This window comes from Saccostrea cucullata, unplaced genomic scaffold, assembly GCF_032062105.1.
Source record: "Saccostrea cucullata isolate Sc308-1 unplaced genomic scaffold, CSIRO_AGI_Scuc_v1 ctg197, whole genome shotgun sequence".
Taxonomy (NCBI): domain Eukaryota; kingdom Metazoa; phylum Mollusca; class Bivalvia; order Ostreida; family Ostreidae; genus Saccostrea; species Saccostrea cuccullata.
Window position 1 is genome coordinate 50,189 of NW_026938805.1, and position 22,237 is coordinate 72,425.

General features: G+C 34.3%; 1 protein-coding gene across 1 annotated transcript; it reads left to right on the forward strand.

Moving 5' to 3' along the window:
• Window positions 1-171: 171 nt before the first annotated feature.
• LOC134251383 (WD repeat-containing protein 90-like) lies at window positions 172-18,782 on the forward strand. Its single transcript, XM_062733782.1, has 43 exons — window positions 172-307; window positions 2,368-2,459; window positions 2,568-2,883; window positions 3,352-3,522; window positions 3,704-3,827; window positions 4,165-4,235; window positions 4,420-4,529; window positions 4,719-4,868; window positions 5,151-5,213; window positions 5,358-5,426; window positions 5,726-5,836; window positions 6,096-6,241; window positions 6,471-6,528; window positions 6,751-6,869; window positions 6,969-7,130; window positions 7,447-7,562; window positions 7,646-7,762; window positions 7,879-7,949; window positions 8,049-8,213; window positions 8,345-8,484; window positions 8,723-8,984; window positions 9,341-9,511; window positions 9,614-9,742; window positions 9,890-10,020; window positions 10,253-10,299; window positions 10,714-10,917; window positions 11,079-11,158; window positions 12,266-12,484; window positions 12,686-12,788; window positions 13,080-13,154; window positions 13,270-13,316; window positions 13,429-13,585; window positions 14,903-15,141; window positions 15,355-15,499; window positions 15,791-15,987; window positions 16,114-16,203; window positions 16,315-16,434; window positions 16,723-16,918; window positions 17,246-17,376; window positions 17,474-17,647; window positions 17,754-17,876; window positions 18,007-18,091; window positions 18,386-18,782. The coding sequence occupies exons 1-43, from the start codon at window positions 298-300 to the stop codon at window positions 18,538-18,540; spliced, it is 5,661 nt and encodes a 1,886-aa protein (XP_062589766.1). The 5' UTR covers window positions 172-297; the 3' UTR covers window positions 18,541-18,782.
• Window positions 18,783-22,237: the final 3,455 nt, after the last annotated feature.

Genomic DNA, 22,237 nt, shown 5'->3' on the forward strand with positions numbered 1-22,237 from the left:
TAACAACAATTTACCCAAACTGTGCAGGTATACTGTTTAAATGATTTTATTTAGACTAAAACGATGTGATTTTTTTCTTTTACTCATAAGTAGGCAAAGTATGGCAGGTGCGATACGACACATTTGATGATCAAGTTAACAATTTCAAAGAAGCTGCGCACGCGTTTTGTTTACAACATGGCGGTAAAGGATACATATTTTAATTTTTGATTACTATATGAAGACCGTTTTTGCCAAAATAGGGTCATTTGAAGTTAATTGCACTCTTTGGACAAAAAAGAATCAGTTATTGTGAAAATGTCACAGCGTAAGTTTGTTTCATAAATGAATATTCATCACATTTTTGCAAAATTTATTGAGATTCGGAGCATGACAAAACTTGTCTAAAACGTGCGATTTCGTATTTATAACTGTCAAGACATACTTGAGATTTTATTGAAATTTTATCATCCTTTGCAATAACTGAACACACACACAACACCAAACACAATACAATACTCGTAGATTACCCTCGGGAAACTTCCTTTGGTCTTGCTAAACAAAAACAATAAACCAAAATAAGATTGATGTTTAGTGACAGGGATGATTGTCTGAGAGAGGATGGAATGGAATGGGGATAAAGTATGGAAATCAGAGAGGTTTTAGTGCCAGTGGCCAGATAGCTCAGTTGGTAGAGCACCTGAGTGACTGTAGATTCAGGGCAGGGAAGGGGGTGTTGAATCCTGACATTGTCTATGGCATTTTTTTCCATTCCTGTTACATTGCAATTCAACGAGTGTGACTAAAATGGGTACCGCAACCCCCGGGAAACAACTTTATAAGTTTTCCGGGTTTTTTAATTAAGATAAATACTGATTTTTCTAGCCATGAAATTTACAGACATAGTTTATAAGTATAGGTTTTGCCTTCTGTTTTATAAATGTTAAATCAAAATGTTTTGTTTTTCGATGTTAATTATTGTGTGAATTTCAATATATTATCAATGAATATTGACGATTAACAATTTTAATGCATCGAAAGTGTTTGTGATATTTGCATTTAATGATTGTTTATTAACTTCAAATAGTTAAATTGTTCAATCATTATGAAATTAAATCTCAATTATTAGGGTTTTTGGCATTTTTCATAGACACATTTGATGATCAAGTTAACAATTTCAAAGAAGCTGCGCACGCGTTTTGTTTACAACATGGCGGTAAAGGACACAATTTTAATTTTTGAATACCAATGAATGTAGATTTTTTGCCAAAATAGGGCCGAGATACATCTAAGAAATAAATTAGAAAAAAATAATAAAAATATGTAAATAAAAAAAGAGTCATTTATATTTCAATTATATGTCATTATCTGATAAGTTTTATAAATGAATAATAAAAGGTTTTGCAAAATTTAATGAGATTCGGACCAATCCCAGGTGTGCAAAAAATGCGTATATTTTCAATAATCGTGATTTATAACTGCAACAGTTAAACGTTTCAGATTTTATTGAAATTTCAAAGATCCAAATGAAATAATTGTAACACACACTGCACGAAACAAGTATAAATCGCCAAAATGAGTAATCCAGGCTCGCTACCCATTTTAGTCACTTGGAAAAGGGCAATCGGTGATAATCATTGAAAAACACAACATTTTGACCTAAAACTTTCAGCGAAGGCCAATCCTAGAATAATAAACTATGTCAGAGAGGTTGTAAATTTCATGAAGAAAGAATGAGTATTTATTTCGTGATTATCAAAAACCCGGTTTTCGTTATCGAAAATCCCGGCCCGGCCCGGGTTTCGCTACCCATTTTAGTCACACTCCAATTCAACTCAAAATGTGAGAAGAATACACGGTAATATTTTGAAATGGCAGCTTAAATATATGGAGAGATGGCACACTTTTTGTGTGCAATAAGTTATTTTTTTCATTGGAGAGCACTGTAACTCTCTTATTGGCCATTCAGTGTTACTTTCAGACCAGCAAGGTACAGATCTGCAGCTCAATAAAATGCATTTTTATAACCCAAAGTGATTAAATGGCTATTTTGGAGGGAATATTACTGGTTACTATTTATTTCTGATTTTTTTTGGGGGGGGGATCAAAGATAAAGTTTACACTTCATTTTTGAGTCTAATAATTGACATATTATGGACTGAAGAATTTATTGCTGATGTAAATCATACATAAACAACTTCCACATATGCTGAAACACAAACAAACTACAAAGTATGTATAAGGATATTACATTTAATCAGTTTTATTCCCATTTTCCCACTGATTACAAAAAAAAAAATGTTTAACATGAGTCTCAGAGATGGTTACTAGATAAGAATCAAATATTACTGTTTTCAATGTTACCTCAGTGATATAATTATATTTCAGTTTGGCAGCATCCCTATGTTAATGTATTCAAACACCTTGATGTGGCATCATGGAAAAAAGCTACAAAAGAGGGGGATGTCAGTGCTATCATGGTAAGACAGAGTTTTTTTTGTAGCCTCAATCTGACTAAATGGTTATTTTCATACTTGTAAATGTGTTTTAAATAATAATTGAATCATGACATTTTTTTTCAATATTAGGACAAAGCCATCAAATGTACTGTGTACAAGATAACTGGCTCTATCCCTGCTGGGAACTACATCCAATTACCAAAGCTACAGACCCAGTCCTTGGGACTTACAGGAAAATATATCTACATTCTGTTCAAACCTATTCCAACAAAGTACTTTGTGGTGCATATTGATGTGGCTACACAAGACAATCTTGTTGTAAGAATCTCATTTTCAAATTTGTTCAAAGAATTTAAGTCAACATCTACATGGCTCCAGTTTCCTTTTCTGTGTAACACCCCTAAAGGATCTGTTCATTCGTTAGCAGCCCGTGGAAGTACTAAAGGTATGTAGAAAAAAATACTCCACATGTAACTTGTGTGTAAACAGCAATCATGTATGATTAGTGACTGGCTCTCAAAGAATTTGGTGTAAGTTGTCTGCATCATCAATGTCATCTAGTACCTGTGCATTCCATTATTTTGATATGAATAAATAGTGATGCAACTGAAGTTAACACTTCCTGATACAATCTAACAATAATTTCACCTAATTTCTTGGCTTGTCTCTTGTGGAATTGAGTTTGCTGGATATATTTTGTTGGGGTAAATTTATTGATATATATGTGCTCATCTAGTGTCTAAAGACTCTTATTTCAGGTCATACTTTATCCTTAGCTTTTGTACAATATATTGGATGTAAAAAAGTACCAGTAGATGACATCTCTCAGACTGGTCATCAGATTTATATCCCATGTTCATATAGCTGATAATTTTTGATAAATTTCAATGCTGTTATGATTTTTATGTTTTAGATCATGGTGGTGTGGCTCCATTGGCCACTAGATGGACAGTTTTATGTATGGACTTCAGCCACGTCTTGTCATTATATCTGAACAGAAAATTCTCCTACCTCAAAAGTGTCAGACTGTGTGCCAATATGATGGTCAAAAATATATTCACCAGTGATAATCTGTATGAACCAGGTAACCTTAATAATCCATAAGGCTGATGTTGACAGTGCATTTCCCATTATCATTATATACCTGGTACATGGCTTTTATGCTTTGTTAATTTGCTCCAAGAATTGTTTGATGCATGCATATACATGTAGTTAGAATAATTAATAAAACAGATGGTTATTCTCTACTTTAAAACAAATTTTAGGTCTCACAGTTGAGAAAGCAAAGAAGGCTGGTCTGTTGGGTAAAGGACTAAATCCTATGTGTAGAGAAATGTCCTTCCCCACCCAAAGAGGAGAAAACTGGAACGATCTGTATGATTTTATCAGGTTTGTATTACGAACTTCTTACATCATATGACTGTCATAATGGCTTAAGTCCTGAAGCATTCATTCCTTTATGGAAGGTCATAAGATCAACTATGATCAGGTCCAAAATATGACTTTACAGGAGGTAGTGACTTCCTTTTTAATTTGCATAGCGATGCCTAGTGAGAGTCAAAAATATTTTGGTGAGAAGCTACAACATATTGGTAGTACAGTTTAAATTGAATAAAATTTGGCTGAATCTCATTGTCTCCATATCATTTTATGTGTACATGTACAGTGTATTTATCAATAGAAGATGTACTTGTACTTCTGTTAAGATGTATTTCTGTTTCCTTAGATTTCCAAATGACAGCACAAAGAAACCCTTTGATTCAATACAGTTTTCTGATGACCCAGAAATCAGACAAGGTTGGTAAAGGCTGTGATATCCAGCTTTCATTTACATTCACATTACCACTCTTCAATATGCATGCAGTAAGTATTTACTGTATAAAAACAATCTTGTTTCAGTCCTCATAAGTGTTGATTGTGTTATTGGAAATAGCTTTTGTGTTTTAAAAGTTCTAACAGTTTACCTTGTATATTTTGACAGATGTTCCCAGTGAATCTGAGCCGAAGAGAGTGGCATCTCGTACAGTGAATGTCAGTCAGTGTGTCTCGGATAGAGTAACCATGATCAACAAAATCACACAACCTAAACAGGTTAGTGGAATCAGATTTGAAATGTTAATGGCATGAAATGAGCTTGATATTGACTATACCTTGCAAATGATACAAAGTTGGTCTGCAAGTGGCCTCTTTTATAAATTGGTGCAAGATTTTCCCATTAGGACTCGCATATTGTTCTTAAAAAAATTTTTGGATTTTTACATGTAACTTCCTTTTTTCAAGAAAATGAAGCGGCACAAGGTGACCAGTGAGCTACCGTTTGTGGGGGTGGATGATGTCAGTATTGTACAGGACTCGGCGGGGGAGGTCCATGTTTTTGCCCACCCTGAGGAGGAGGTGCTGGTTCACCAGGAGGATCCAAAAACTGGGAAGGTGGGGGAACCAGCACTCGACTTCATAATTTTTTCTACATAAATTTCATAAAATTATATAAAATGTATTTTACCACAGAAGCCAAAAGCTCAAGGATAAAATAAATTTTAAAAAGTGTATTTATTTAGATATCACATGAGGTCTTACCACTCACCATTTTTTAATGTACATGGTACTTACAATGCTTTTTACTGCATTTGATGAGAAAGGAAAATATAATTCTCTGATTTTTTATTGCTTTTTTAAAATTATTTATTATTTTAAGAACCTTATTTATTTTAGCCAAGACAAATTACAAAAGTATCCACTGGCTCATATTTACAGCCCAAAAATCCTGATTGCAAGGTACCTAAAGAATAAATTTTATCGAGTATTAAAAATTGTTTATGAGACACTAATTCAGATTTCATTAATTTCTGACAAAAAAATTCCACCTTTTTTATGTCCAAATGATGCTTAAAATTGCTTTATTTACATTTAATTTTGTAGAGTCTTGAACCAGACCCAATCCTGCGACTGAAAAGAATAGTGGGATTTGGTGGATGCTCCTTTAGGGATGTAAGTTATTTTTACTGCTGCTCCTTTTTGAATAAGTTATTTTTACTGCTGCTCCTTTTTAAGTAACTTATTTTTACTGCTGCTCCTTTTTGAGTAACTTATTTTTACTGCTGCTCCTTTTTTGAGTAACTTATTTTTACTGCTGCTCCTTCAGGAGTGTTATATTTCTGCTCCTTTAGGGTTATACTCAGGGTTGAATATTGTTACTGTAGCTGGTCCCTTAGTTATGTTGTCCTTTCTCCTTTTGTATGTCAACCTGAAAACAAAGAGAAAACTTGTATTTATTTCATACATTTCAGGCACTTTGGACATCTGATGGATCTACAGTCATTTACCCATGTCATGCTGTTGTTGTAGCAATGAAAGTAAACAATGGCCACCAGAGATTCTTCATTGGTCACACTGATAAAGTAAATTTAATTAGAATTCCACTTTTATTATAATTGTTTGTTTCCAAAGAAGTAACAGGGTCCATCCATCTGCCATCCAATTTTTTTAGCACCTTTTTAAATTAGTAACATAACAGTAATAAAATGGCAGAAAGATTATTTGTAACAAACTACGAGGCCCTGTTGGACTTTAGCAGTTCTTTATTATTTATTAGACCAAATCAATTTGAATCACTTAGGAAGTAGCGCAAAGTATTAAGATCTATTTTCTATATACCAGGTGTCCTGTATAGGGTTGAATGGTGCTGGAACTCTGCTGGCTTCAGGACAGACGGGGCCTCTCAGTGTCGTCAGACTCTGGAAGTTTGACACAGGGGAATGTATGGCCATGACCAAGACACACGCTCACTCACTTCACTCTCTAAGGTAGATAAATGGAGAAAATCTTTGTTTAAAAAGTACATCTAGTACATGTATATAAGTATTAAAATAGTTTAGGAGTATTGGATATTATTTAAAGACATAATTTTATAATATATATTTGATATATTCACTTAATGTAGATATCATGATTTTATCATAATTCATCAAACAAATCTGTAATTCATTTCAAATATTGCATCATTTATGTGCTATTCTGTTGTCTTTTTCCCAGTTTTTCTCATAGAGGCAGCACTCTTTGTGGGGTTGGAAAAGATAACCATGGAAAGAATGTAAGCCCATTTAGTTTATTTATTAGTGTATGTGTTTATATTTTCCACTGTTGCATTTTTATGTTGTTACTGTAAAATCTCATCTGTCTGTGTATTTTGCAAATTTTATCTTTGACTTCTTGTAATGCATGCCCTGTGCAGTGTGTGGGGTGGTACTGTAAAAAAATGAAAGTATTATCAAAATCCTTTAGATGTTGGGATCAATGCTATTTTACATTTTAGATGGTTGTGATTTGGAACACTTCAAAAGTGATGAAGAGTCGGGAGATCAGTGTGATGGCTAAAGCCCACTCTGATGTAGATATTTCAAGGATGAAAATTGCTGCATTTGACGACACTAGGTAAAACATATGATCATTATTACAAGAAGTTCAACTAATCACAAGAGTTTTAGTGAGTATACAAATGACATTTCATTGCATGAAATGAATGTTTGATAGAATGGTCTCATGTGGGCGTGACAATGTGAGGTTATGGAGGGTCAAAGAAGGTCAACTGAGGTCAGCACCTGTCAATCTAGGGGAGTATCATTTGATGGAGTTCACTGATGTCTGTTTTGAGGCAGGTTATCATGCTGACAAAGACCCAGCAGACAGGATAGTGTAAGTTATAGACTTGTTTTGTGTGTAAGTTATGGAATTGCTTTGTGCATGAGTTATAGACTTGGGCTGGGATTCATAAAGATACTTAAAAGAATCCCAGCCCAAGTCTATAACTATCTATACTATTTTATTATTTTAGAATTTTAGGAAATCTATAAAACAGTCAATGATGACTGGAGATGCTTAATATGACTTGAAAATAGAAAATAAATTTGATTGATTCTAACAATGGTATAAAACTGTTTATGTTGAAAATGAGAGCAAGAAAATAAGGATTTGAAGAAAAAAAATTGGATAATATATGTTTTTTTTTCAGTTATGCATGTAGTAAGACAGGCCATGTGTTTGAGATTGACCTACAGAAAGTGACCATTAAACATGTACGCAGACTGCTGCCTAATGAAAGCAAGGCAAGCAAGGACAAGCAAAAAGGTCAGGAAAAGTTACTTTAACAATGTTCAAACTTGATCTCAAATTTTTCAAAGATGAATTTTCATGCCTTTCATTTTATTTAGGTACAGGATTAGCAATAAACTGTATGAGTGTTAACGAGACGTTCTGTGTCATGGGGTCAGATGATGGATACCTGAGATTGTGGCCTCTGGACTTTGAGCATGTGTATCTTGAAGCTGGTATGAACTGTTTAGTAGAGTTTAATTTCATTGATTAAAAAAAAAGCTTTAAATGTTACTCCACCTCTTGCTATGATTTGTGGTAGTCACTTTACATTGAATTTGTCAATTTTCAGAACATGAAGGACCAGTAACAGCTGTGGACTTCTCAGCAGATGGAATGAAAATTCTTGCAGGAACTTCCACTGTTAGTTTAAAAATTAAAATTTATGTAAGCTTTATCATCTTAAAAAAGTTTATCCCATAACTGTTGTGCTATATTCTTTTTGCTTTTGTACTCCAACAGGGTAACCTAGGTATACTGGACATTTCCACCCGTGGGTACACCACTGTCATGAGGTCCCACACGGGGAGGATTTCTGGGGTAGCTGTGGACCCCTATAGGAAGCACATGGCCACTGTGTCCAGCGACTTCACCATCCGAGTGTGGGACTCAGAAACCCTACAACAGGTAATTACATTTTATCTAATGAGTCTTTTATGACAATGGTTCATGCACCTGTACTATGAATCATGGTGTCAATTCAACAATGATATATTGTTTGAAAAGCCTTCCTTTTAATAGATTTGTGCTTTTTACAGCTGTATGATTTTAGTGCTCCTAATGAGTGTCCCTGTGCCATTGCCTACCATCCCTCTCGCCAGATATTTGCCTGTGGTTTTGAGAGTGGAGTCGTCCGTGTGTTCAATGTCCAAACAACCAGCATGCTAGCTGAACACAAGTAAGAAAAGACCTATATCTATGTGTTAAACATTCAAAGTTTGTAATCTATTTTTTTTATCATATTTTAACCACCACTTTTTACAGAATCTTTGTGAATAAAATCTCAATTATGGTAATAACTGTAATAAAAAGAGAGGAATTAACATACAGTTTACGATCATGTAACCTAAATTTTACAATAAAACATTTCATAAATATCTGTATTTCATTATTCTGTGTTATTATTGTTTTTGTAGACAGCATCGTGGTAAGATTATAGGCCTGGCCTTCTCCCCGGTGGGGGACTTTTTGTACAGTGCCTGTTCCCTGGGCTCCATGTCTCTGTATGATGCTGAATCTGACCGTTACACACTACTGAGACTGCTAGCCAACACGGTGGTCAGGACAGATAGACTGGGACCAGAGGCCATCGCTGTGAGCCCCGATGGAAGGAGGGTGGCATTCATTGGGCCGTCAGAGTTTACAGTTTGTGTGGCAGATGCCAAGTCCCTAAGTGAGGTATATTTAATTATTGTCAGTTTGGGATTCTATCATGTATGTTGTAAACAATCCTTAATTTGAATTAGACTGGTTTCAATATCTGTTGAAAAGACACAGGATGTTCATTGTCATTGGATCTGTAATTCTCAGCTTGTAAATTAATTTCTGTACATAAATGAAAATCTTTATAATGTATGAAACAGGCAAAAAGTACAACAAAAAATACTGTAGATGCTAAGGAAATTGTGTTTAGAGTATACATTTTAGAAAATGATAAACTATGAATATTTTCAATTATTAATAAATTTTTAAAGCAATTCCGCTCCTGAAAGCATAAATGTGTGATACATGTATGTAAATTTTTCTTTCAACAGGTACTGAGGATAGACGTATCCAGTAGCAGTTCCTGTGACTCTAAGTCTGATAACTTGGACTCAGCTGAGCGAGTCTACTTCGCACCTGAGAGTGTGGGGCATCTCCTGGTGACTACAGCCAACAACAAACTCCTTAAGTTTGATGCCAAGTCTGGCAGACTTCTCTCAGAGGTTAATACACATGTATTGGATTTATTTGTAATACTAAACTTACCTTGGTTTGAATAAATCCACATTTATTTTAACAATTCTAAATTTAAATTTGTTTCTCAGATTGGAAACATCCATCGCACTGGCTGCAGTTGTCTGGCCGTGTCAGAGACAGGGCGCTATCTTGTGACCTGTGGGGACAAAGTTATTAAAGTTTGGGATTACAACATGAAACTGGATATCAACTTTCAGGTAATTTGAAAAACTTAAACCTGATAATTTTTATTTGATTGAGAGTAATATTTCCTGAAGTATTCATTACTATTTGAACATAATTTGTAAATCTTTTGTTGCATTGAAATGTTAAAAGTGTTTCCATCATTAAATCTGTTAAAACAGGTTTTCATTGGCCATTCTGAGAACGTGAGTAAGGTGATTTGGACACCAGATGGGAAGAATGTCCTCAGTGTTGGGGAAGCCATTTATTTGTGGGACTTCATGGCTTTCAGACCCCCTTCACCACCTAATGAGTAAATTTTCATGTTTATAAATAATTATCTAGTAAATGCATAATTTTTAATGGACACATACTGTAGCACTCCAGCTAAATGAAAAGAATATTAAGTTTGGGTTGAAGTATTATTGGACTTTGTTTAGTTTTAGATTGAAGCATGTGAAAAAGACCATTGAAGTCATAAGCTTTTTCTGTAAAATTGTTGATATCAGTAAGCTTTAAATAACTGTCAATAAATTTATTTTCAGGGGAAGACAAGTGAGGGAAACAAGTTTTCCAACTTACCCCCAACCAGGTTTGTTTTTCCATCTAAATACTTTATATCTTTTTCTACCTGATGTCTTTGACATATTTTTTAAGGACAGACGAGACGTTCCTCAATAATATATAATTTTTTCCAAGACTTTATTATTGAACAAATACTACTTTAATATGTTTACTCACAAAAAATTGAGGTACCTTTATACCAGGCATTTGTGTGAGGTACCAGATGATGGAATTTCTTATATAATCCTTTAGGGAAAAAATTAGTTTTCCAAAATTTACATTTTGAGTGTTTTGAATTTTTAAAAACAATTAAAAACAGGTTTAGAATTCAGAAAGTAATAAAAATTTAGTATATTTTTCATACATTATGAAGATATACAAAACAGAAATTTGGGGAACGTATCGTCTGACCTTAAATGCTTAAATTTTACTTCCTTCACAGAAAGAGTTGGTGACAGCTTACAGGATTTAAGTAAAAGCCTGGCTGATACATACCTAGATATGCCTCGCAGAACCCCACCCAGACCTATGAGACCTACCAGTGCAGGGTCACCAGGTCATATTGCTGACCTTCACCCTCCAAGGTCACTAAGGTCATCACCAGGACGAGTAGCTGACCTGAGTTCAATACACAAAGTCTATGATGGTTTGTATTTGATTTGAAATGAAAATTTGTTCATTTTTCTGTCCTTTTCACACAAGTGATATTCAATCAAGTAAAACTGACCTAAATTTAAAGACCTAAAGTTGTTGGTCAATGCCTAGTTCTTTGGGGTTTTAGTTAGATATTTTTTTATTGTGTTTCAGATACTGTCAGCAGTTCTGTACTAGCAGATAGAACATCAGAGAGGAACATTATGATAGACCAAAAAAGTGAATGTGATTATGTAAGTTGAAGTCTGCTCTTCTGTTTTAATATCAGACATATTTATGAAACTAATATTACAGATGCATGTACAGTCAATTCTCGAATTATCGCCATTCGATTCATCGCCATTTTCGCATTACCGCCATGATTTCCCAAGAAGGTTTTTCCTGCTATATAAAATTCTCTTTATAACGCCAAATTCGCATACCGCCATCCGCCACCCTGTTTTCACAACAAACGTCCATTTTTAAGTGTCAATTATCTCGATAATACCACCACAGGTGCATGTGGTCAGTGAAGCGCGGCTAATTGGTTGACGCTATCCCTGTTGTAAAGCATGCAAAGCCAGTCATCCCTGTTGTAAAGCATGCAAAGCCAGTCAAGGTGCAATTAAGTAAATTAAATAAACAATAATTTTAACATGAACTGTTAGAATAATTTTGTTTTCTGTTTAATAAAACCATTTATAAATCAACACTTCGCCACGAAAGCGGTCGTTGCAAAGTACGCCGATAACGATAAATATTTTGATGATCTCTGCTTTTAAAAACAATGCAAAGTTTGCTTAAAAATTATTAACAAGTCAGAAATTGTGAACGTTTCATTAACAATGATTTCATAAACAATGAATTTATTCAAGAACTTATTTTGCGTACTATAGGCAATATATCACGACGATCGACCCAGCATTTTTTTTTCAATATCAAACGTGCAGATTTACATGCATACACATGTACTTGTCTTAATTTCATAACTGAATATTTTGTTTTAGCAAAATTGTACATTAAAAAAATTACTTGAAGTATTTTCAAACATAGAAATATGTTTATATATACATGTACATGTGATAATAAGAATAGAAACGCTAAATGGTATTTCTAAGAACGATAACTCTATGTCTTATTTCCTAAAAGATGGAAAATTCAATTCATCGCCAAATTCGTTATACCGCCATGATTTCTAAATTACAAAAGGTGGCGGTTTATCAAGAATTAACTGTACTTTGATTGAAAAAATTAGAAAAGATAATGTCTTGTTTTATATTAGAAGATTTTTTTTTATTTATTTATTTGATTGTGGCATAAAAAAAAGATTTTATGATTTTTTTTTTTATTTGGAATTTCAGATGGAAATATTACCTAAAAAGAACATGCCACAAAATTTATCAGATTCGTATCAAAAGTTGAGATCTGCAGACAACAGTCGACAAAATACCCCATCCAAGACCCAGACAAAGAGAGCTTTTGGCAAGCGACCAGAAAGTAATTCTCCTGTAGGGGAACCAGTCAAACCTTTGTGTGCTAAGCACTTTGTAGCTAGGGAGAAAGAATATGGTCTAGCTCAGGTGACTTTTTTAATTATAAATTTTGAATATTAACTGGAAATTATATCAGGCATCAAAGTTTACATTATCATTGCTGGTGTTACTTATGCTAGGAATGGAATTTTCATACATTTTCCCTCATTGTTCAAATTTTGTAAAAATTGAAAAGTGTGGATCAGATCTTGAAAATGTTCTTTTATCTGATTTATATCAAAATTCCAGAGGCGATACACAGCTCCTCCTAACCAGGCCGGAGTCAAACTGAAGTCTGTGATTGGTTATAATGGTAATGGCCGCGGTAACATGGTGTGGCACCCTGACACAGGTACAAGTTTGTTATGGAACCCTGCATAGGTTAAACTTAAGAACTACTGAACTACGTATCTGGCATCAAATACACATGCTAGCTTTCCCTGTGTAACCAATAGAGTAACATATCCATTAAGATTGTAGCAATATCTAGGAGCTACATACCAATTACGATCTTGAAGGCATTGACAGTATGCCACACTCCACTTCAGAATTGATATTTCACCAACTGTGTCAAGAAGTTAAAAAGGTTTGTAATGATGGACTATACAGGAGTGCTTTGTAAATATGACATTCAATATTTCAGGTCTTTTCATCTATACTTGTGGTGCTAGCATTATTATTGAAGACTTGGATTCTGGCAAGCAGAACTTCTTAATGGGTAATTATTATTATTACATGTAATATGTCTTATTTTAAAACTTTTATTATACATTTAATTGTTTAATGATGTGAAGAAAGTTGTAGAATTCATATTTTTTGGTTTTATTGTACAGGTCACACAGAAGAAATATCGACATTAGCTATTCAGAATGATTGTCAGGTAAATCATTGCAAGAAATCAAACACCCTTCAGGAAACTTGTAGAAGTTGCTTGTGAATATTCTTTACATTTATATGAACTTACTACATGATTTAATCTGTGGACATTTCAGGTGTTGGCCTCAGCCAGTGGGTCATTTGGAATCTCTCCCAGTCAGATTTGTATCTGGGATCTTCAGCAGCAAGTGTGTAAGAAAGTGCTTAGTCACCACGAACATAACATTGTGTGTCTGGACTACTCCAGGGACGACCGATTCCTTATATCTGTTGGTTAGTACTCAACTTCTTGTATATTTACCTTAAAGCATACCGTATAACTGGTTTTTAATGCGGGTGCAAATTTTTGCGATTTGATCCTGAAATAGGTATATTTATTTTTTGCGATTTTAATTTTTGCGATTTCACTTTGACAATAAAGTCTATTTTTATTGAATTTTATTACTAGACATTTAAACAATCAAGTCTATTTTTATTTTCTATTGAACAAACCAAATCAATTTAAAATACAGGTGACTATATAACTTAGCAAATTTACTCCTAATCTCTCGAACTTCTATCTCTCGATATTTCATTGAATTTTACTCTCTATCTCTCAAAGTTTTGATTGCGCTTGTATACACGCCAATCAAGCATAAAATAGATGCAGTCTGAACTTACCTGGAAACAGTGAAGGCCTTGGGCTGTTAATTGGGTGTTTACATAGATGACACTACACCTGTGGGTCGTCCGTGTGTTGTTATAATTATTGGGTTATTATTCACAGGGTAAATTAGAAACAAAGTCACAATTATTTTGAATTGAAACCGAGACGATAATTCTTTGAAATTAATTTATAGAAATTCGTTTCAGTAAGTTCCCATAGACTATGAACTTTCATTTATGATTATAAAGAGTTTATATAATCCCAGTATGGGAAATATTACACAAGAAATTCTTTTCTCAAGGACAGAATACCGATTAAGAAAAACCTGATAAGCACTGGTGAAGGACCCGATCAAGCCACGGAATAGCGAAACCGACAATTGCTATTCGGGTTTCATGTAAATAAATCATGAAATACAATGTAGGAACAAATAAATACTGAATCTTTAGGAATTCGTTTTATTTATTCGAAAAACAATAATTGTTGTTGATATCAAGTAAAATACCTGTAAAATACGATTGAAAAATGTGCAATGGCATGTTTTATATATATACTTCCGGTATCTGTAAAAGTAGAACTTTGATGATCGCAACTGAAAATTCCGGATTTTATTTACGTATTTTTTGCGATTAAGACTTGATCGCAGAATTTTGCAAAAAATAGCACCCCATAGACAAATCCAGTTATACGGTATCTATTGTAAAAAGGAAATGGGTATGGTAGGATAGCTCAGCACAGAAAATCACCTGCATGGATTGCAGCGTTACCTCTGATGTAGATCCTTTTCATCCATAGTATATGTATAAATAGTGATCATATGAAAGTCAAGAATTTCAGTTATGATGAAAGAGATTAGCAAAAAGAAACTAAGTGACACAGAGATACAAATTGATCCAATTTTTTTTCTCTTTCCTTCTCTCTAAAAATTGACTTTTTCATTACAGGGGACTATCAGGACTGTTGCATTGTGGTCTGGAGTACACTAAATTATGAAATCCTGACAACGTCCAAGACAACCACAGCCATTCATGAGCTTAGATGGGATCCTTTCTCTGTTAACGAGTTTGTGTCCGTAGGGCAGGGGGGATCTGTGCTCTTCTGGCTTCTAGATGAAACCAGAAATAATGCATGCCTCAATGTTCATGAGGCAGATGTGCCAGAGGAACTGTTGCAGAAGCAGGGGGTAAGTCATTTTTGGAGCCAAAGTATTTGATCTGTGTTCTAGGATATGTGTGGCTCGTTTGTTAACAATAAATATTCTCATAATCATAATCAAACTCAAACATTGCCATCATGTACCCAGGTATATCAGAAAAGTAAAATGCCAGAGGAATGACTGAAAAACTCTTTTGATCTAAGATGTAAACATTTCTTCATTATTTGTCTTTATTTATAGAGTAATAGTGTCGTTGAGTTCACATCTCTGGATTTCTCTGGTGACAGCACCTTGTATGTCTCCACAAACAACGGTAAAATGTCAGCCTGGGACACCAGACACAACACATGCTTCATGCATTGGGAGGCAGACAACTCCGAAATAGGTCAGTGTCACCTGATGCTAAAATGTGACACAGGATATTTAGAATATTGCTTTGTATATTATGAAGATAATGAATTGAAATGCAGAACAACTTCGACATATAAAATAATCAGTATCTTAAATCCAATGGTTATGTTGAAGTGAGTTGGAAGTTCCAACTATTTTTCAGATATTTTAACCTCAGTATTTGGATATCTAAGTTTTCTCAAGCCCATTAATTTTGAGATAATGAAGTTTGACGATAATATTCATATTAACAATATGTTTACAATCACACATCTTTTTGTTGCAGGGATTGTGATCTGTAGAAATGGACGCTTGTTGACAGGCAGCGTGGGTAAGAACCTTAGAATCTGGTCACTGACGGGGGTCAGTGATATGAGGTCAGGGGATGGTCCGAGCATGCCCAGTAGTGGTCTGACTATGGAAGATGAAATGAACCTTGATGGCTCAGTGGTGGCGGCATCTTTTGATGAAGCTCTAGATATGGTTAGTTTATTGTGACTTTTTTAGTCAAACATTACATTGTTAACTGTTGAGGTAAGTTTCAAGGTTTGTCAGTTTAAGAAATTTAGAATAATAAATAATTCTTGTAAATTTAACACGTATTTGCAGGGCATTGTGGGAACAACCTCTGGAACTCTGTGGTACATTAACTGGCCGGAGAGGGAGAGCATCAGGCTTGTCTCAAGTCATGTACAAAAGGTAGAAAGAGTTTAAATTCTTCCTGACATTCTTCAGTAATTCCATGTAGCCATTTTCTTTATATACATAAGTTAGATGATTTTCTGATTTGCATCAATATGTATTGTTTAGATAAACAGTCTGTCAAGCTTTGGGAGTGAACACTTGGCCTCCTGTTCTGATGATGGAACACTCAGACTGTGGAGTGTTGGCAGTAGAGAGCAGGCCCTCCAGTTCCAGGTCCTAAATCAGGTAGGAACAAATTAACTGAACACCTTGTTATGATTGATTTAAAAAATTGTAAAATTGAATATGGGGGTAATTAATTAAAACTTGAAGGATATCTAAACTATGCTACAAACTCGTTATCTTGAACTTGATGGAACCAGAAAAACTTCCAGATAGAGAGGTTTCAAGATATGCTAAAATAATAAGTGGTTGGGACTTCCAAATCATTTCACGATACCCATCCTATTTGAGATACCCAAGTTTAATCATAGTTTTATTTGCTTTGGTAACTTGAAGTCTGTTGGTTCTCAGAAATGTACCTGTTTAGCCTTTGCTCCTGGAGAGCCTCCTACAGAGGAGGATGAGAAGAACAAAGTGATCCTGCCTTTAGTGGTGGCAGGATACAGTGATGGCACAGTCAGGATGTTTGACATCAATAAGGAGGAGATGGTCCTCAAGATGCATCCTCACGCTGTCTCTGTTACTGCCATCAGTTTCTCCTCGGAAGGTAATCATTCCATCAAAGTCTTTTTATTTATTGCTTAAAAGTATTTTATAATGTTTTATGAAAAGTACAATGTTAAAGCAATATTAGGGCTATTTCTTTATTCATTTGAACACATCTGCATTGGTTTGCAAATGTATAATACTTTGCATACAGAATATAAAGACTAAAATCTGTATGTGTTCTAGAAGTTACGTCATTTGCATTTGCAATATTTTCATCCTTGCAAAACTTAATTAGTCATGGGTGAGAGAAAGCAAGTTTATAATGTTTCCAATTCTTTGACAGTACTGAGATTCAACATGAGATATAGTACTTTGTTTGTTGCAGGGAGGATGATAATTTCTGGAGGAAGTGATGGCTTGATTGCTGTAAGTAGTCCCACTACTGGAATGACTGTAAGGGTCATCAGTGACCATAAGGGGGCACCCATCACCAACATAGATGTCACCACTAGGCAGGTCAGTGTCAAATTAAATATACTTAATTCTTTGCACTATCTTTAGGCACTGCTGAAGAATTTAGTTATACCTATCTAATAACATTATATTGTTATAGGAGGTGGATTCCCCAGTGTCTGTACCTTACCTGTGGTTGGCTACTAGTGCTGATAGGCGTGTCAGTGTCTGGTCATCTGATTGGACCAAGGATTTCTGTGAGCTTGTTGATTGGCTGACATTCCCTGCCCCAGCTTTTATGCCTGATGGATCAGTTGTCTGCAACAAAGACAAGGTAAAGTGCATCTACTTAAATGTGATTGGAGGAGGACAGCAATATTTAAAAGTCAATGTAGGATTTCCTTTCCTATTAAATGATTTTTTTTTATTATATTATACAGAAATCTTGTGAAAAGCTGCCACCATCTTTAGCTAAGTTCTCAACAGAAGAGGACGACATACTGGTTTATGTTGGTTATGGAATGCAGAAATGTATTCAGTTTTACAGCCTATCACAAAGAAAGGTTTGGTTTTTTTTAGTAAAATGAACTTATTCTAGATTTATTTTTCACCAAAGTGACCATAAAGGAAAGGTTCTGTATTAAAATGAAGAGTTTTACATTTGTGATTTAATTTTCCCCTTCCTTTGAACAGGTGATAAGAACAGCCCCTCTAACCCACTGGCCTAATTCTTTGGACATAGCAGAGGGAACACCTTTAATAGCAGTAGGAGTCAATGGTGAGGGAAAAAATAAATTGAATATGGCACAATCTCAAGTCCATCTCTTTTGCAATTTTGGATACCTCTATCCTTTTAATTTATTTTTCAGAATTAATACCACAAGACTTTACTTGTATTAAAGTGTTCTACATACTATATAAATTGTGAGATTCCTCTCATACAATCTCTTCATGAATTTTGGAGGCTAAAAAAAAACATTTACCTTTCATTTACGTTTCAATACTCCACTTACAAAGTACATGTATTTATGTTGGACAGTTTTAACAAATCTGATCATTTCTTCCATTGCAGAGCGCCTCGTCAAGTTGATAGATTATTATGAAGGTAGTTTCCAGGACTTTGTGGGCCATTGTGACTCTGTAAATTTTCTACAATTTTCCCAGGATTCAAAGCACATGTTTTCTGTGTCTCATTCAGAAATATTTATTTGGGAGGTCACAGTATGAGAAGTGATCATAAACATTTAGAATCATACAGTATGTTACTGTTTCACTCGTTTTCAAAACTGATGAAACTGTTAGAATGTATATTTCCTTGTTAGAAAAGCACATTGTTACAACTTGGAATTGTTGTATAAAAAGTTATTTTTATAGAATAATTTATGCTCATGTATATAATATAATAATATGCTATTTATTAGTATACATTGTGTAATTATTTTTACATTTATGTACATGATATATGTTGATCTTAGTAAATGAATGGAATACTATATCTGGGCTTTCTTTTTTCATTCACCTCAGCTGAAGGATCAAGCATTATTCAGTTAAAATTGGTCTTTTTAGGTCAGCAAATCTGTTTATTTTTTTATTTCACATCTGTGGACAGTTTGATTAATTTTCAAAAACCTTGTCAAAGATGACTTTGGAAGTTTTCTTCAGTTCTGTTTCCAAGGGAGACAATTTTTGCACTTGCATACATATTTTTGTTGTATTTTATAAGTCACTGAAGTCACTCAAGAATTACAAAGAATCGAATACATGTAATTTATACTTATCTTTGGCATGGTCTAAGCTTTGGAGCCACCAAATAGTGGGCATTTTCCTTATGAAGAAATTTCAAAGAACTATATGCGGTATTAACCAACATTTGCCCCCCAAAATCAAACTTTGATGGAGTAATATTTAATTAAGTCCTTAAACAGGGGAGTATATGCTGACTTCAAAGCACTGAATAATTTCATAAGTAATGGCGTCATATGTACGTAATGACGTCACAAATATGACGTAAATTTCAGTTTTTTATGAATTTTGCAGAAAAATGTACATATTTCGTCGATATTTTAAATAAAAGTCACCGAGCGCAGGATAAATATTTTGATATAATGTGTAGAATGATAATATCAATGAAATACATATTTCCTGAACACACATGAATAAATTTTTGAATTGTTGAAATTTTGCTCTTTCTGAAAAAGGATATGGGCTAGTTTGTGACGTCATAAAAACAGAAATTGTGAATACACTGCTCTGGAACTATAATAATACAATTTATTAGCACATTTCAGGAAGTTTTCAAAATTTGACTTTTGTGGGGGCAAACATATGCAATATACCGCATATAGTTCTTTGCATGAGCTGGAAGCTCAAAATAATAAACTTTTCTGACTAATCCTGGTTAGTTTGTGATATAGCTCTCTAAACATTAATGACATTTCACATTTTGCTTACTTCTTTCTGAGAACCAGTGCACAAAATATTACCAAGCAAAGCAATGAGCATTATATAGTAAAAAGTACTAATAACATTCCCGAGTAAAAGGGCAAAACCCCTTTCACTTGAGGGAAACTTAGAGGGGAAAAGAGGTTAAATAAGGATTTGTTGATTCACAAAATCTTTGAACCAACAAGTTGGTCACAACATATTTTGTAGAATCAAATTCAAATTAATAAAGCCATGTCCCCTGGGGGCCAGTTCAAGGCCATAATAAGAGAAGATTTTCTTCCAGATGATGGAAATGTTTGTGTGTTTCCTTTAGTTCTTGAGGTTTTAAGAAAAGCTATTTTCATTCAATAAATTCCATAAAAAAGACGATGACTTCCTTACCTATAAAGTGAAATTTACCTCACTCAAAGATGTGTTTTCCAAAGTAGCTTAACTTTCCCAACTTGTTTGGAGTCAATAATGGGAAATGTTTTTTTTAAATTTGTTTAACCAAAGGCAATAAAAGAGCTTTCATGTTATGTCAAGAGAAAAAAAGTTCAGATGAGCTTGTAATGATTAAGTATTTTATTTATTAAGGTAATACTGGCCAACTGCCCTGAAGTGCACCTGTATTTAAATGTAAATAGCAGATGTTACACTCTAGGCAAATTTTGAGAATTTTATCAGTTCCAACATTTTATTGCTAAATAAAATTTTCACTGAGACTTTAATTAACATCAGGTAAAGAGTCAATTAATATAGGACTTCTAATAAAAATGTAGAAAACGATCACATATAATAAACATACTTGTGATTCATGACATTAGAAATCAAACTGGAAAGCTAACATACATACTAATTTGTGTTCACTACTTTTTAATAATAATACTTTATTAACTCACAATGTATAAACTTGGATTAATGCTGTTGATTATTGCAGCACCAGGCTGGGCAGCTATAAGTGAGTATACTGTGACAAGACTCTTTTTTAACTCCCCCCAAAACAGTGTAATTTTAATTTTTTTTTTTGCTTTTCAAATTCAAAGCCCCCATAATCCACAAGATTCAGGGATACATAGTTTTATGCCCTGTTTGTCCATCTGTCTGCAAAAGCTTTATACCCTTGCCCTTTTTGATTGGTTGGAGCTATTGGCAGTCATATTTTACATATGTATTCCTTGTGGCAAGACCTTTCTTTAGTTACTAACATATCTGATCTCTTGACCTTGGAGTTTTGACTACTTTGCAAAATAATACCAAACCTGATCCTTGGGTATAACTTTTGACCACTTAGTACTAGGGCTTTTTTATTTATCAAGTATATTTCTTGTGACAAGACCTCCCTTTGGATACCAAAAATTCAATCTAATTAAAACTAGATGTTAGATCCGCTCGCATACTCGCTACACTTACATCTAACAACATCCCATAGAGGGTCACATCAGAGGTCAAACTCGGAACAGCTCTAGACTTCGCTTCAACAATATACGATGATTTTGCAGGCGACGATTTGATTGGTTGATAGAATTTGACCTCTGATGTGACCCTCAGTGGGATGTTGTTAGATGTTGGTGTAGCGAGTATGCGAGCGGATCTAACATCTAATTTTAATTAGATTGCCAAAAATTTTGACCTTGACCTTGGAGTTTGACTTACTTATAAAAACCTTTAACCTGGGCTAACTTTTTCACGGTTGGTGCATTGCCTTTCATATTTCAGTGGTATATTTATTGATACTTCTGACCTCTTTTCTTTGGTTAACAGCTTTTTGATCTCATGACCTTAGAGTTTGTTTTGCATTTATGAAAATTAAATTTTGCCATAAGCTGCCATACAGGGGCATCAGTGTTTCACAAATACACTGTACGTCTTGTTTATTTTTCCTAGCAAATTGAGAGGACAAATTAAGCTCTTTAAACCTGATGTGTGCAGTACTTATAATCTATCGAATCCTGAAATGTTTATTGACATTTTTTTTCTTATTTTAGACAAAATATTGTAATATATCAATTTAAATTGCAGATCCTTGTACCTATATAAGGGGCATAACTGGCCTCAACTTCTATGAGTCCCTCCATCCGAGTGGACTGTGGATTGTTATGAACTGTGCTAGAGGCACAGCATACAATGCTCAGACATGTTCATGCTCTGATTTCATTTTTGGTGAGTTCTGGGTTCAACTTATATTTGACAAGCCAAAAGATTTTTTTTCTTTTTCTTAAATAATCGAAGTATTCAGAAATAGGAACAAGTGAAAATAACAGCCACCATGAAAATTCTTGAAGGGAAGGAGTTTTACTCTGTGATAGAGTTCAAGTATATTTTGCTTTATTCTGTTACAGGTTGCAAGCTGTATGCTACCTCCTCTGTGGACAAGTTTGCCTTCTTTGTCAACAACATTCTGAATTACAAAACCTGCTCCTCTGGGACTGTGTACCATCCAGACCTCTGTGGATGCTTCGAACCTAAAACTTCTACAATCCTACAATAAGTTTTGTTC